Below are 13,829 nucleotides of genomic sequence, written 5' to 3'. Positions count from 1 at the left end.
TGGGAAGAAGGGGCCTGGACTCCTGAGTCTTGGGGTGGAAGTCAGGTAGTAAGGCTGTTTTTCCAGACACCTGACATCACTTCCCCTTCCTGGCTCTCTGGGGCCACAGGCATGGAAACATGGAGAGCCTGAGATCCCAGGAGTATCTAGAGAAGGAAAACATCCAAGAGGGAGGGTGGAAGGTTTGTGCTAATTAAAGGTCCCCGCAATGGACAGCTCTATGCCCTGGCCCCGAGGGACACCATCTGGTGACGGCGCTGTGAGAGAACCTCCAGCTCTGCATCCGGCCCATTCCCCAGGAGGCGTGGGGGCGTTGGGAGAGGGGATGTGGGAGGAGGGCAAGGAGTCAGGAATGGGAGGCAAGAAGAAAGATTAGAGGGAGCATCAAGGATGGAGGTGTGGGGACTCAGGCCAGATGCCTCATCTTGTTTCTGGATGAGGACCAGATGGGGGTCATAGTGGGGGAGAGAGAAAGAAAACTGAGCAGTTCCAATTCCTGCAGGAGATAAGCGGGCAGAAGAGGCTTATCCCATGTGGGTGTGTACGCGCACACTGGAGTGGGGAGGGCATGCCAACCAGCATATGGTTATAAAATCCAAAGATGTGAACAATCAGGAGGACTCAGAGATGAAGAAACAAATGAAAGAAAGACACACAGTCGAAGGCTGACTGAGAACAAATATTTATTGAGCTCCTGGTGTGTGTGAGAGACAGAGTATGGGATGGGGGAGAGATAGAGATGAGAACAGAGACAGAAAGTGAAAAACAGAGAAACATACAGGCACAGACAGTGACGGAGTTAAAGGCTGGCTGACATGTAACCACCTAATGGAGAGAGAGAGGGGGAAGGACACTGAGTCAGAGAGGGAGCGTCTCAAAGCGATGGAGAAAGATAGGAAAATAAATCGAGGTGGCTTGAGGGAGGGAGAGAGACAGAGACACCCAGAACGCAAGAAGAGACAGAAAGAGATGGAGGGAAGTTACGTGAACTAGAACTCACAAAGCCCTTGCCCAAGTGTTCCCACACTGGGCTCAGTGCTTGTGGCCTCGGACCCTACCTGTCACTCCTACCCACTCAGATTGCCAGGCACACTTAACACCTTAGACATTTACACACTCACACACTGCACAAACTTCCACAGATAACAGCTCACTCTCACTTTCCCCAGGCTCACACGCATGCTCACACACTCACAAGCACTTCACACATATGTGTGCACACAGATATCGGCACTCTCCCAGTCCCTCTCACACACTGTTGCACACTCCTCAGCAGAGACCCCTGACATCACTGAGAGGGGGATGTCTACTCAAAGAAGGAAGGGATTGAAGGTCAGGTACCAGGGTAGGAAGAGCCGAAGAGTCTTACCCCCACGCTGGGTCCAGCTCTCAGCTCCCCATACTGAGCTGGGACCTCCCGGGTCTGAACTGCTCCTCCTTTACCCCTGGCCCAAGCCAGGCCCTTGGGGTCATGGGGGCTGGGGAGGCACCGAGGAATGTGCCTGGCATGTGCTGACAGGGGATTTCTTGCTCCAGCTGTGCCGGAAGGAGCCTGTTGGGCAGGGGCCTGAAGCTGGAGACGCAGGAGGGTGCCTGGGGGAGGTAAGAGTGTGAGGACGAGATTCGACTGAGAACTGGACCCAGCTCGGCCACTGACCGCATCCTTGCTCTCCTGGGTTCCCAGGGCCTGCGCGACTCAGCAGTGGGTCCTCCCTGAGGGGCTATGAGTGGTGAGAGGAGACCAGGGGTGGGAGTGGCACAGGAGAAGAAAGAGAAATAGACACTGACTTCAGGGAAGGAGATAGAGACTGAGACAGAGAGAGAGAGAGAGAGGGAACTTTAGACCAGGAGAGCACGATAGAGAGAATACAGGAGGGAGATCAGAGGGGACTTAGGGCAGGAAGAGAGAGAGAGAAAGACAGTGTGGGGTAGGGGAGACTGACTCCTGGGAGGAGAGAAAAACAGAGAAGGAGAAGAAGAAAAAGAGAAACAAAGAGAAAAGTAAGAGACGGAGACATGGAAAACGCAGAGAAAGACAGAGGCAGACGCAGGAGGCAGGCAGTGGTCCCTGTGGGAGCCACAGGCAGAGGACCTGGGCTGGCTCTGAGGCTCCCCATCAGGACGCTGCTGCTCCTCTTGGGGCTGCTGATGACAGGTGAGTGGGATCCTGGCCGGTGACCAGAGCCACGTGGCCCTCATTTTCCACCCACATTCTCTAGGCAGACCCTCTGCCCTCTCCTACTGACACCTCTGTGTCCCCAGGCCTGGCCCAGGTGCCAGTCCCTGCCTCAGCCCCGCGAGGCTTCTGGGCTCTGCCTGAAAACTTGACGGTGGTGGAGGGGGCTGCCGCTGAGCTGTGGTGTGGGGTCAGCGCCCCTGGCAGCACAGTCCAATGGGCCAAAGATGGGCTGCTCCTAGGCCCCGATCCTACGATCCCCAGTTTCCCGCGGTATCGCCTGCAAGGGGACCCTACGAAAGGTAAGGGGCAAGAGCCTGAGATTCTGAGCCACCAGCAGAGGCTGAGCGCGGCCCTGATCTGGGGTCCTCCCTGCAGGTGAATTCCACCTGCATATTGAAGCATGTGACCTCAGCGACGACGCAGGTTATGAGTGCCAGGTCAGCCGCTCAGAAACAGGCCCTGAGCTCGTGTCGCCCAGAGTGATCCTCTCCATCCTGGGTACGGGTGAGAGACCTCCAGGACCCATGAGTCTGGACTTCCACCCTCGCCAGCTCCAGGGTCCAGGAGTCCAAGCCCCCAGTTCCCCACCACCCCCTTCCTTAGACCCAGGGTGCAGAACTCATTTCCTGAGCAATGAGACGCGAAGCCCAAATCCTCATATCCTTCTGGGTGCTTCCGGCTTATCCCAGACCATTTCTCACCAGTGCCCCCCAAGGTGCTTCAGCTGACCCCCGAGGCAGGGAGCACGGTCACGTGGGTAGCTGGGCAGGAGTACTTGGTCAGCTGTGTGTCTGGGGATGCAAAGCCAGCACCTGACATCACCTTCCTCCTGAGTGAGTGTGGGTGAACTGATGGGGGCAGCGGGAAGCCCCTGGAGTGGGGAGGGGATGTGTCCCTGCCCAGGCTTCTCCTGAGATGGGATGCAGGAACAGGCTTGGGGAGATGCTGAGGCCAGAGTGGGACCCAGTGGATGGGAGGAGACATCCAGGAAAGGTACCGAGGAGTTCACGGGACTGCTAGGCCGGGACTCAGGGGAGAGGCTGAGGCTCCAGATAGAGATACGGGTGTCCTTCTGGTGCAGCAACGGGAAGCTGAGGTGATGGGGGTGGGTAATACAACCCATCAAGGAGGGGAGGGGAGAGGGATTTCCCTGGCGGTCCAGTGGTTAGGACTGCGCACTTCCACTGCAGGGGGCACAGCTTTGATCTCTGCTCAGGGAACTAAGATCCCTGCAAGCCAGGTGGCATAGCCAAAAAAAAAACAAAGGAGAGGAGGGGAGAGGCGCAGGCCAGGACTCAGCCCTGAGTGAGGACTCCAGGATTCAGGGAGGCTGGAACGTGTGGAGGGAATGGATATAGTGTTTTTCCTCCAGAAGCAGGAGGGAGGGGTTGTATGTCCACCCTGAGGAACTCCAGGCCATGCTCCCCAGGATCTACCTTGGGGGAAACCTGGCACCCCTTCAGCCTTCTTGTTACCCCAAGGTGGACAAACAATTTCTGACATCTCTGCTAATGTGAATGAGGGATCCCAGGAGAAACTCTTCACCACAGAGGCCACAGCCAGGTATGGAAATTGGGGTGCCCTCCCACAGACGGATCCCCAAATTTCTCCATGAAAACCCCATATCCTAGGGATTCAAGCATGGAAACGTGGGTCAGGTAGGAACATCCGGGACCCAATTCTTCACCCTGACACTCTAAGACTTCATGGAATCCCAGTTCCAGAGGATCAAGTACAAAGGTTTTGGCCAGGTGTGGGCCTCTGGGACCCCAGTTCTCGCTGTTGACCCTGAAATCTCTTCCATGGAACTCTATCTAAATCCTAAAGGAAATCATCATAGAGACTTAGGCCAGGTGTGGGGAGCTGGCATGCCCACCTCTTCACCTTGACTGCCCAAATTTCAGATGATGACTCTGACTTTAGAACCCCAACTTCCCACCCCAGGGTGACACCCCAGAGCTCGGATAATGGGCAGTTACTGGTCTGTGAGGGGTCCAGCCCAGCTTTGGACACCCCTATCAAGGCTTCAGTCACCATGAATGTTCTATGTAAGTGGGGAACTGAGTCAACTGTTGGCACTAAGAATGGGGAGCAGGAATTGGGGGGCCCGGGGAGCACAGGGATTATGGAAGGCTCAGACTCTCAAGGGGGAAACATAGGGGTTCAGAGGCAGCTTGTGGGGCCTGGAAAGAATGCATGGGGTCCCCAGGCCCGTGACTGCTGTTCCCCAGTCCCCCCAGGACCCCCTGTCATTGAGTGGCCAGGCCTGGACGAGGGGCACGCGAGGGCAGGGCAGAACTTGGAGCTGCTGTGCATGGCCCGAGGGGGGAATCCGCTAGCCACACTGCAGTGGCTGAAGGTGAGGGCAGAGGCAGGTCTGGAGATGGGGGAAAGGGCGAGGGCCAGGAGCCGGCCCTGAGCTGGCCAGGCCTGTCCCTGTCTCCAGAACGGCCAGCCAGTGTCCACAGCCTGGGGCACAGAGCACACTCAGGCAGTGGCCCGCAGCATGTTAGTGATGATTGTGCGGCCGGAAGACCACGGGGCAAGGCTCAGCTGCGAGGCCTACAACAGCGTATCTACAGGGATCCAGGAACGTGGGCTCACGCTGCAGGTCACCTGTGAGTCCTGGTGCCAGCTGCCCATCTGTCAGTCTGTGCCCCAGAGAACCACCTGTCTGTGCCCCCAAATCATGCCTGTCTGATGCCAAAAACCTCATCATCTGTCCCCAGTCTCCTGTCTGTCTGGGCTCATCTGTGAGCCGTGCAGCCCAGCTTAGTGTCTCTCCTCTGTCCGTCATCCCTGCAGTTCCCCCCAGTGCCATTACCATCCTGGGATCTGCATCCCAGTCTGAGAACAAGAACGTGACACTGTCCTGCATCACCAAGTCCAGTCGCCCAAGGGTCCTACTGCGATGGTGGCTGGGCTGGCGGCAGCTGCTGCCCACAGAGGAGACGGTCATGGATGTGAGGCGGGGGCCAGGCTCCTGGGTCTGAGGGAGGAGGGAGCTGAGGGCACAACTCCTGGATCTGGGAGAGGAGGGGTCTGGCAGCTTGGATGCCTTGGTGCCTGGGGAGCAAGCATGGACTGGGGCCCAGGGCCTCCTGGGTCTAACAGAGGAGAGGGTGGAGATGATTCATGTGTCCCTGCTGGGGTCTGGGGTGGACCCAAGTCACTGGTACCATGGATGGGGGTGCCCTATACTCCCCCAGTCTGAAGCTTGCTCCCTGCCAGGGCCTGCATGGTGGCCACATCTCCATGTCTAACCTGACATACCTGGCGCGACGGGAGGACAATGGTTTGACCCTCACATGTGAGGCCTTTAGTGAGGCCTTCACCAAGGAGACCTTCAAGAAGTCACTCACCCTGAATGTGAAATGTGAGGCTCCACCGTCACCTGGGGGTGCCCCATGCCTTAGAGACCCCCACCCTCAGGCCCCAGCCGGGAGAGAAAATCCACTCTTCCTGGCTCTCCCCACAGATCCTGCCCAGAAGCTATGGATTGAGGGCCCCCCAGAGGGGCAGCGTCTCCGGGCTGGGACCCGGGTGAGGCTGGTATGTTTGGCCATTGGAGGCAATCCAGACCCTTCCCTCACCTGGTACAAGGTTGGTGCCAAGCAAGGGTTGTGGGGTGGCCGGGAGTGTGGGGGAAAGATGAAGCCCCTTCTCTCCTCCTCTTGGGAAATCTTGGGAAACCTGAATTTCTTGAAAAATACTGGAGATTTTGAGTTTCGGCAATTGGAATTGGAAAAGACAAACGCCATGAGAATTAAATGCAGCCTTAGAAAAAGTGAGGAAATTCTGGGAAAACAGTGAGAATTCTAGAATAAAAGAAAGAATTCTGGATCCGGATTGGGAATTCTAGAGAAAAGGCAATTAATTTCATTAAAATTAAAGGAAATTCTGGTGAAATCTTGGAATTCAGGTGAAATGGCAGGAATTTTAGGGAAGGACTAAGAATTCCAGAAACAAAGACAATGGTGGGCACTGCCTGGAAATTCTCCAGCACATTTGAAAAATCCATTAATATTAAATTGAATTCTTGGGACTTGGGGGTAAGAAAATGAAATTCCATTAAAATTTTAAAATTCTGGCAGAATTCTGGGAGACTCTTGGGAAATTAGGAATCTAGTGGAAATTCTGGGGAAAAGACTAGGCATTATAGGAACGAAATTGAATTCCATTTAATTGGATGGAATTTTGGAGAAATACCACGAATTGGGACAATACAAAGGATTCTAGTAAAAGATTAGGATGATAAGAGAATATTGGGGAAGGATTCAGAAATTTGCGACCAGCCGATGGAATTAAGGGAAAGATCAAAGGAAATCTTTGAGGAAGGTGGGGAGTTTAAGAGAAAGAACTAAGGATAGGCAAAAGTGAAGGAATTCTGGGAAAGGTTTGGGAATTCCAAGGGAGTTTCCTGGCGTAGGGTGTCTGGTAAACATAGCTGGAATGAATTTTGAGGAGTGGGGCTGAGGGTCGCCCGAGGGCATCCAGAGAGCAGAGGAGGCGGGGGGCGGGGGTGGTGAGGCGTGGGACTGGAGGCGGAATCAGACAGCAAAATCTCGGGGCTCCCGGGGCCCAGTCGGTGGGAGAGATTCCGGTAGGATGTGCTCAGTTCCAGTCCCCATTCCTCTACCCTGGCTGGTGCCCACGGAAGGAGGCGCCTTTTCCTCATCACACAAAAGCTTTATCTGGGCTGGCAGCCAACCCAGTGGGGCGTCTCGCGGGGAATGGCAGGTCTACCCGCGGTCCCCCAGTCAGTCTCGGCCCTCAGGACTCGCGCACAGTGACCGAGCCGCGGCCACCCCAGGAGCCACGGCGGGTGCAGCTGGGAAGTCTGGAGAAGTCCGGGAGCACCTTCTCCCGAGAACTGGTACTGATCACCGGTCCGTCGGACAACCAGGCCAAGTTCACGTGCAAAGCCGGCCAGCTCAGCGCGTCCACGCAGCTTGTGGTGCAGTGTGAGGGGGCGCACGGCCGGGCTGGGGGCGAGGGCTGGGCCGCGGCGGGGAACTGAGCCGGAGCCGTGGCTGGTGGCTTGGGGATGGGGGGCGGCTCGGGGAGGGGTGGATGACGCAGGGCCCCGGCGCACTCGGGGCTGGGCGGGGCCTGGGTCACTGCCTGGCGGAAGCAGGCCGGCAGGCAGAGGTGAGGAAGAGGCCCCTCCTCACCTCTGAGCCTCGCTCCTCCCACCGGTTCTCGAAGTCCCCCCAACTAATGTGACGATCCTGGCCAACGCGTCGGCGCTGCGCCCCGGGGATGCCTTAAACTTGACGTGCGTCAGCGTTAGCAGCAACCCTCCGGTCAACTTGTCGTGGGACAAGGAGGGGGAGAGGTGAGAGTGCGAGTGGCCCCATCGCTCCCTGGCTCTGGCCACGCTCCTTGGCAGTCAGAATCCCGCCCCCGCCCTACTTGCCGTTCTGTCCAGTACCCTGCCCAGTACCCAGACTCTGGCTCTGGTCCTACTCCATGCCCGGTCCACAGGCTGGAGGGTGTGGCCGCCACGCCCCGGAGTGCTCCATTCAAAGGCTCCGCTGCCGCTAGGAGCGTCCTTCTGAGAATGTCATCCCGCGACCACGGCCACCGCGTGACCTGCCGTGCCCACAGCACCGAGCTGCGGGAAACCGTGAGCGCGTTCTACCGCCTCAACGTGCTGTGTATGTGCGCAGGCCTGGCATCCCTCTTGATTCCCTCCTGACCCTATACTACGTGGGTCTTCATCTTGATACTGTCTTTGACTTCCATCCTAAACTTTGAAACTTTCCTGACCTTTATCCTCACACCCGACGCTGCACCAGCTCCTATCCTGCCCAACCCCCATCCTGCCTTTTGTCCTCTATCCTTACCCCTGACTATCACCCCCATCCCGAACCCTCTTTCCATCCTTAAAGCTGACTCTGGCTTCTCCTGAACCTAACCCCCATCTCAGGTCTGAACTTAATTGCTACCTTGTCCACAACCTTAAAATCTAGTCATGATCTCGACTTTAACACTTCATGCCTGCACCTGATCTCAAATCCTCCCCGGATCCGAACCTTAACAATCTTGACTCCCAGCGGCGCCTCCTCCGCAGACCCTCCAGAGTTCCTGGGTGAGCAGGTGCTTGTGGTGACCGCGGTGGAGCAGGGCGAGGCACTGCTACCCGTGTCCGTGTCTGCCAACCCCGCCCCGGAGGCCTTCAACTGGACCTTCCGCGGCTACCGCCTCAGCCCAGGTACAGGGAAGGGGAATGAAGAGGAGTGTAGGTTTCCGGGACTCCGGGACGGGAGGGTCTGGTAAGCCCCTCAACCTTTACTTCCCCCAGCTGGCGGCCCCCGGCATCGTATCCTGTCTGGTGGAGCTCTGCAGCTATGGAACGTGACCCGCGCTGACGATGGCCTCTACCAGCTGCACTGCCAGAACTCAGAGGGCACCGCTGAAGCTCTCGTGAGGCTGGACGTACACTGTGAGCCCCCTCGTCACCCTAGGCAACTAGGGAGCTTTGGGAGCCCTGCCCACCATGGAAACCACACCCACCCAGGGAATCTTGCCCACTGTGGAGTCTCCTCATTGTGGAAGCTCCACCCACCCAGGGATTTTCACCCATCCTGGAAGCTTCCCACTCTGGGAGCCCCCACTGTGATGGAGCCACGTCCACTTCGGGAAATCTGCCCACTAGAGAGACCCTATGTAGAATCTCCGCCCACCTACTCCCATCAGAAAGCCAAGCCCACTGTGGAAGCCCCACCACCACACAATTCTGGAAGTCCACCGCACCTACTCTTGTCACTACAGTGGTATAGTAGAGGGTGGGGACAACCTCATTAACCTTGAGAACTTTACTCCAAAGGCAGACTTTATCCCACCCATGACTTTCTCGGCCACCTCAAAGACGCCTCACCCACCTGGGGCCCTCTTCCACCATGGCCTGTCTGGGCCCAAGTGCCTCCCCCAAGCTCCTCCATTCCCTAGATGCTCCCATCATCCGAGTTCTCCAAGACCCTACTGAAGTGAATATTGGGGGCTCTGTGGACATAGTCTGCACTGTTGACGCCAATCCCATCCTTCCTGAGATGTTCAACTGGGAGAGGCTGGTGAGGATCCAACCTTTGGTAAATGGAGGGGCCTGGGGGGATGTGATTTCTTGACTGTGAGTTCCTTGGGAGGAGGGGTCACGTCTACATGACCCTCTATAACTATGTACTTGTCTGGGCATGCTCCAAGAAATAACTGTTGAATGGCAGGTGGATGGGTGGATGAGTGAATATATAACCAGGTGAGTGGGTGGGCAGGTGGGTGGATATATGGATGGATAGGTAGATGGGTGGATGAATAGGTGGATGGATGAATGAGTGGATGGAAGAACAGTTGGACAAATGAACAAGTGAATGACTGGATAGATGGATCAATAAATGGGCAGTTAGATGATTGAATGAGAGAAATGAGTAGATTAGACTAGAGAATAGATGGATGGATTGATACACCATCAGTGGAAAAGATGTCTGTGGAAGGATAATGAGTAAATGGATGGATGGATGGATGGGTGAGTGCACAAGTCAATGGGGAGATGGAGAGATGGATAAATAGGTAGCTAGATGCATTGATGAACAGATGCATGTATTTATTGGTGTGTGTGTCTATGAGGAAATAGATGGGGTGGATGGGTTGAGAGATGGAAGGGTGAATGGACAGGTAGAAGGAAGACAGATGGTTGGATGAATGAATGGGTGAATGGATGGAATGGGAGGTTGATGGATGTATGGATAAATGAATGAATCGATGGATAGGATGGTTAAATACATGGATGGATGGGTGGGTAGATGGTTTCAAGCATGAATGGTTGAATAAATGGTTGGGTGAGTGGTTGGCTGGATTGATGGATGAATGGATGGATCCATGCATGAATGGTTGGATAAATGGATGGATGGGTGCATGGGTGGATGACAGCGGGAATTTTTTCTTTGCTAGGAAGGGTGATTGTGGCTGGGAGAATGAGGCTACAGAGGGGACCCAGTTTGGAGGATAATGGAGCTGGGGCCAGACTTGGGGACCATCTCCTGAGTCTTGTGCCTCCAGGGAGAAGAGGAGGAGGGCCAGAGCCTGGATGACATGGAGAAGATATCAAAGGGGTCCACAGGGCGTCTTCGGATTCACCATGCCAAGCTGACCCAGGCTGGTGCTTACCAGTGCATTGTGGACAATGGGGTGGCACCTCCAGCCAGAGGGCTTGTCCGTCTTGTTGTCAGATGTGAGTAACAACTAAAGCCCTAACTTCAACGCCTGCCACTAAATCCACATATCATGTCCTTCCATACACCTCATGTTGACCTCCAACCCCTCTAGTTGCCCCCCACGTGGAGCATCCCTCTCCTCTAACTAAAGTGGCTGCAGCTGGAGACAGCACAAGTTCTGCCACCCTCCACTGTCGTGCCCGAGGTGTCCCCAATATCGTCTTCACTTGGACCAAAAATGGGGTCCCTCTGGATCTCCAGGATCCCAGGTGAGCCCAGGCCCAGCCAGGTAACAGTCCAGCCCTAACTTTGATCCCCCAGCCCCAATCACCCTCCCTGAGTCCCTGCCACACGTCCTCTCCAGGTACACAGAGCACACATACCACCAGAGTGGTGTCCACAGCAGCCTCCTGACCATTGCCAACGTGTCCGCAGCCCAGGACTATGCCCTCTTCACGTGCACAGCCACCAACTCCCTCGGCTCGGACCACACCGATATTCAACTCGTCAGCATCAGTATGGTGGGAGGGGGCTCTGAGGGTGTTGGGAGGGTGCTCCCCTAGGTCAATCCCCAAGTCTCTGGTTGCTCTCAGAATGACAGTGTTCCTGAAACCTGAGAAGTGTTTAGGAATGAGGATGGAGTTTTTGCCTGCCCCGAAATCCCAGTAGAGACTGGATTTTTAGGGAAACCCACAACAAAGGAAAAAATGGAGGGGGTTTCTTATTGGCCCAAGTAACTGAAAAGTAGATTTTCAGGAGTCTCTGGATCTAGGTTCAGCTGTCATCAAGAACTCCCCATCTCTCAGGACCACTTTTCTCTGTGTTGGCCTTATTGTGAGATGTCTGTTAGACATCTAACAACCACTATGAGAAGCTTTACAATTAAGTAAGGCTTCCTAACAGTGGTGTGAAAGTACTAGAATTAAGATCCATTGGTTCCACTTGGCTCCCAGCCCATCCCTGATCCAATCAGGTGGTGAGGGGAAGACAACCTGATCTGATTGTTGCTCCTGTTGGCTAGGCCTGGTCACATGTCCATCCTACAAGGAGTGGAGTCACTTCCATCAGAAGCACGTGGCCTGAGAATGCGGGCGAGTGGTTCTCCAATGGATATTCAGGGTTCTGTAACCAGAAGAAATGAGGGGAATGGATATGAGATAGGCACAAAAATCCACTGCAAGAAACATATATTATACAGTCAATCCTCCTTATTTGTGGAGTCTGCATTTGCACGTTTGCCTGCTTGCTAAAATTTATTCATAACCCTCAAATCAATACTCATGCTGCTCTCTCAGACATTCAGGGGACTGTACAGAGCGGGTGAAAACTTTGAGTCACCCAGTGAGTACATTCCCAGCTGCGGTGGAGCAAGACAACACTCTGCTTTCTTACAGCTCTCATATTTTGCACCTTCGTGCTTTTTGTTAGTGATTTTGCTAAATAAAATGGCCCCCAAGCACAGCACTAAAGTGCTGTCTGGTGTTCCTAAGCTCAAGAAGTCTGTGGTGTGCCATTTGGAGAAAATACTTGTGTTGGATAAGCTTCGTTCAGCACCACTGGCTGTGAGTTCAATGTTAATGAATCAGCAAGATATATTAAATAAGATGTCTTTAAGCAGAAACATGCATAATACAATATCATGTATTAATTGGTTGATGAAAACGTGACTAGAGGCTCGTGGGAATCTAAGCCTGCATTTCCCCTAGAAGCAATGGTTTGGTATTTGCTCTTTGAGGGTTCACAGTGATTTTAGAGAACATGACCACCATGAATAATGAGAATCAACTGTATATTTAAAATCATTTTTAAGGAATCTGGAAGGAATCTTTCAGAATCCTTCTGTATCCTCTGACTATGTCCCCCATCCCTTACCTCAAAGGCCGCCCTGATCCGCCATTGGGATTGAAGGTCGTGAGCATGACCCCATACTCGGTGGGGCTGGAGTGGAAGCCTGGCTTTGATGGGGGCTTGCCACAAAGTTTCCAAGTCAGGTGGGTCCCTGTCATGGCAAGAAGGGATGGTAGCCAATAGGACTGGGGCACCTCCCTGAATGACTGCCCTCCCTTTCATGCAGGTATGAGGCTCTGGGGACTCCAGGCTTCCTCTACATGAATGTCCTACCACCCCAGGCCACCACCTTCACACTGACTGGGCTGCAGCCTTCTACGCGATACAGGGTCTGGTTGCTGGCCAGCAATGCCCTGGGCGACAGTGGAATAGCTGACAAAGGGTCCCAGATCTCAGTCACCACTCCAGGTGGGAAGGGACATTCTTGGGCAGGTTGCAAAATTCCTCAGAGAACTTATAGGGTGGTATAGTGAAGGCAATACTATTATTCCCTTTTTGCAGATGGAGAAACTGAGGCCCAGAGAGGTTAAACAAACTGTCAAAGCTCACACAGGTGGAAGGAACTACAGAGAAATAGTTCAATTCAGATTTAAACTCAGGCAGATGAACTCCAAAGACTAGTCTTTGCCACTAGACTCTACTGTTGGAATGTGATTGATGACACAAGGGAAATTATAAGAGAATTTGAATTTAATTAAAATGAAGACATGAAAATTGTGGGGTGCAGCTAAAGCAGTGCTTAGCAAGAAATTTATAGCATTAAGTGCTCATATTAGATTTTTTTAAAAAGACTTCAAATTGTCTCTCTAAGTTTCCATCTTGAGAAACTAGAAAAAGAAAGACAAATTAAATCCAAATCCAAAGTAGACAGGAGGAAGGAAATAATAAAGAGCAGGAATTGATGAATTAGAAAATCAAAAAACAATAAAGAAAAATCAATGAAACCAAAAGCTGATTTGTTGAAAAGATCAGTAATGTTTATAAAGCTAATCAAGGCAAAAAAGAGAGAAGACACCACTTAATCAATATCAGGAATGAAAAGGGGGACATTACCACTGATCCTACAGACATTAAAGGAAATTAGGAAGTATTACAAACAATTTTATGTCAATAAATTCAGCAACTTGATGACACAGATAAATTCTTATATGACTGAGAACATTTTGACTCTGGTAGACACTACAGTGTAGTGGCTAATCACACAGAGCCTGGTTCAGACACACCTGGGTTCAAGTCCCAGCTCTGCAACTTCCTAGATGTGAGACCTTAGGCAAGTCACTTAAGACTCAGTATAATCTTTGAGCCTCAGGCTCTAAAGATAAGGTGTATCTCCAGCCTCTGTATCTCAGTTTCTGAAAATAAGGTCTATCTTAGACAATTGTGAGGATTAAAAAATATATATCTAAAACTCTGTAGAACAGGGCCCTGTACAAAGTAAGTGCTATGTAGATGCTAATTTAACAAAATGCCCCCTGCTCACCTTCTGTTTACTTTGCCCCATGAAATCTCCCTTTTTCTGTCTTTCCCTTCCTGACAGAGCAGCCTTTTTCCTCATGAGAGTAAGGACTCTTTCCCATCCCTACAATCTT

The 13,829-nt window shown here is 53.1% G+C and overlaps 1 protein-coding gene across 1 annotated transcript in view; it reads left to right on the top strand.

Moving 5' to 3' along the window:
• The first annotated feature begins 111 nt into the window (after positions 1-111).
• NPHS1 (NPHS1 adhesion molecule, nephrin) overlaps positions 112-13,829 on the top strand; it is a 19,618-nt gene continuing 5,900 nt past the window's right edge. The window contains 22 exon segments of the mRNA XM_007471011.1: positions 112-175; positions 2,263-2,478; positions 2,555-2,677; positions 2,884-3,012; positions 3,661-3,742; positions 4,124-4,227; positions 4,411-4,538; positions 4,626-4,797; positions 4,985-5,142; positions 5,411-5,555; positions 5,658-5,782; positions 6,957-7,143; positions 7,388-7,517; positions 7,667-7,839; positions 8,256-8,396; positions 8,487-8,627; positions 9,134-9,255; positions 10,238-10,409; positions 10,505-10,661; positions 10,757-10,908; positions 12,272-12,383; positions 12,467-12,648. Of these exon segments, the coding sequence (XP_007471073.1) occupies positions 112-175; positions 2,263-2,478; positions 2,555-2,677; positions 2,884-3,012; positions 3,661-3,742; positions 4,124-4,227; positions 4,411-4,538; positions 4,626-4,797; positions 4,985-5,142; positions 5,411-5,555; positions 5,658-5,782; positions 6,957-7,143; positions 7,388-7,517; positions 7,667-7,839; positions 8,256-8,396; positions 8,487-8,627; positions 9,134-9,255; positions 10,238-10,409; positions 10,505-10,661; positions 10,757-10,908; positions 12,272-12,383; positions 12,467-12,648 (3,115 nt within the window).

This window comes from Lipotes vexillifer, unplaced genomic scaffold, assembly GCF_000442215.2.
Source record: "Lipotes vexillifer unplaced genomic scaffold, Lipotes_vexillifer_v1.1 scaffold182, whole genome shotgun sequence".
Lineage (NCBI taxonomy): Eukaryota > Metazoa > Chordata > Mammalia > Artiodactyla > Lipotidae > Lipotes > Lipotes vexillifer.
This window is presented reverse-complemented; position numbering and strand designations above follow the sequence as displayed.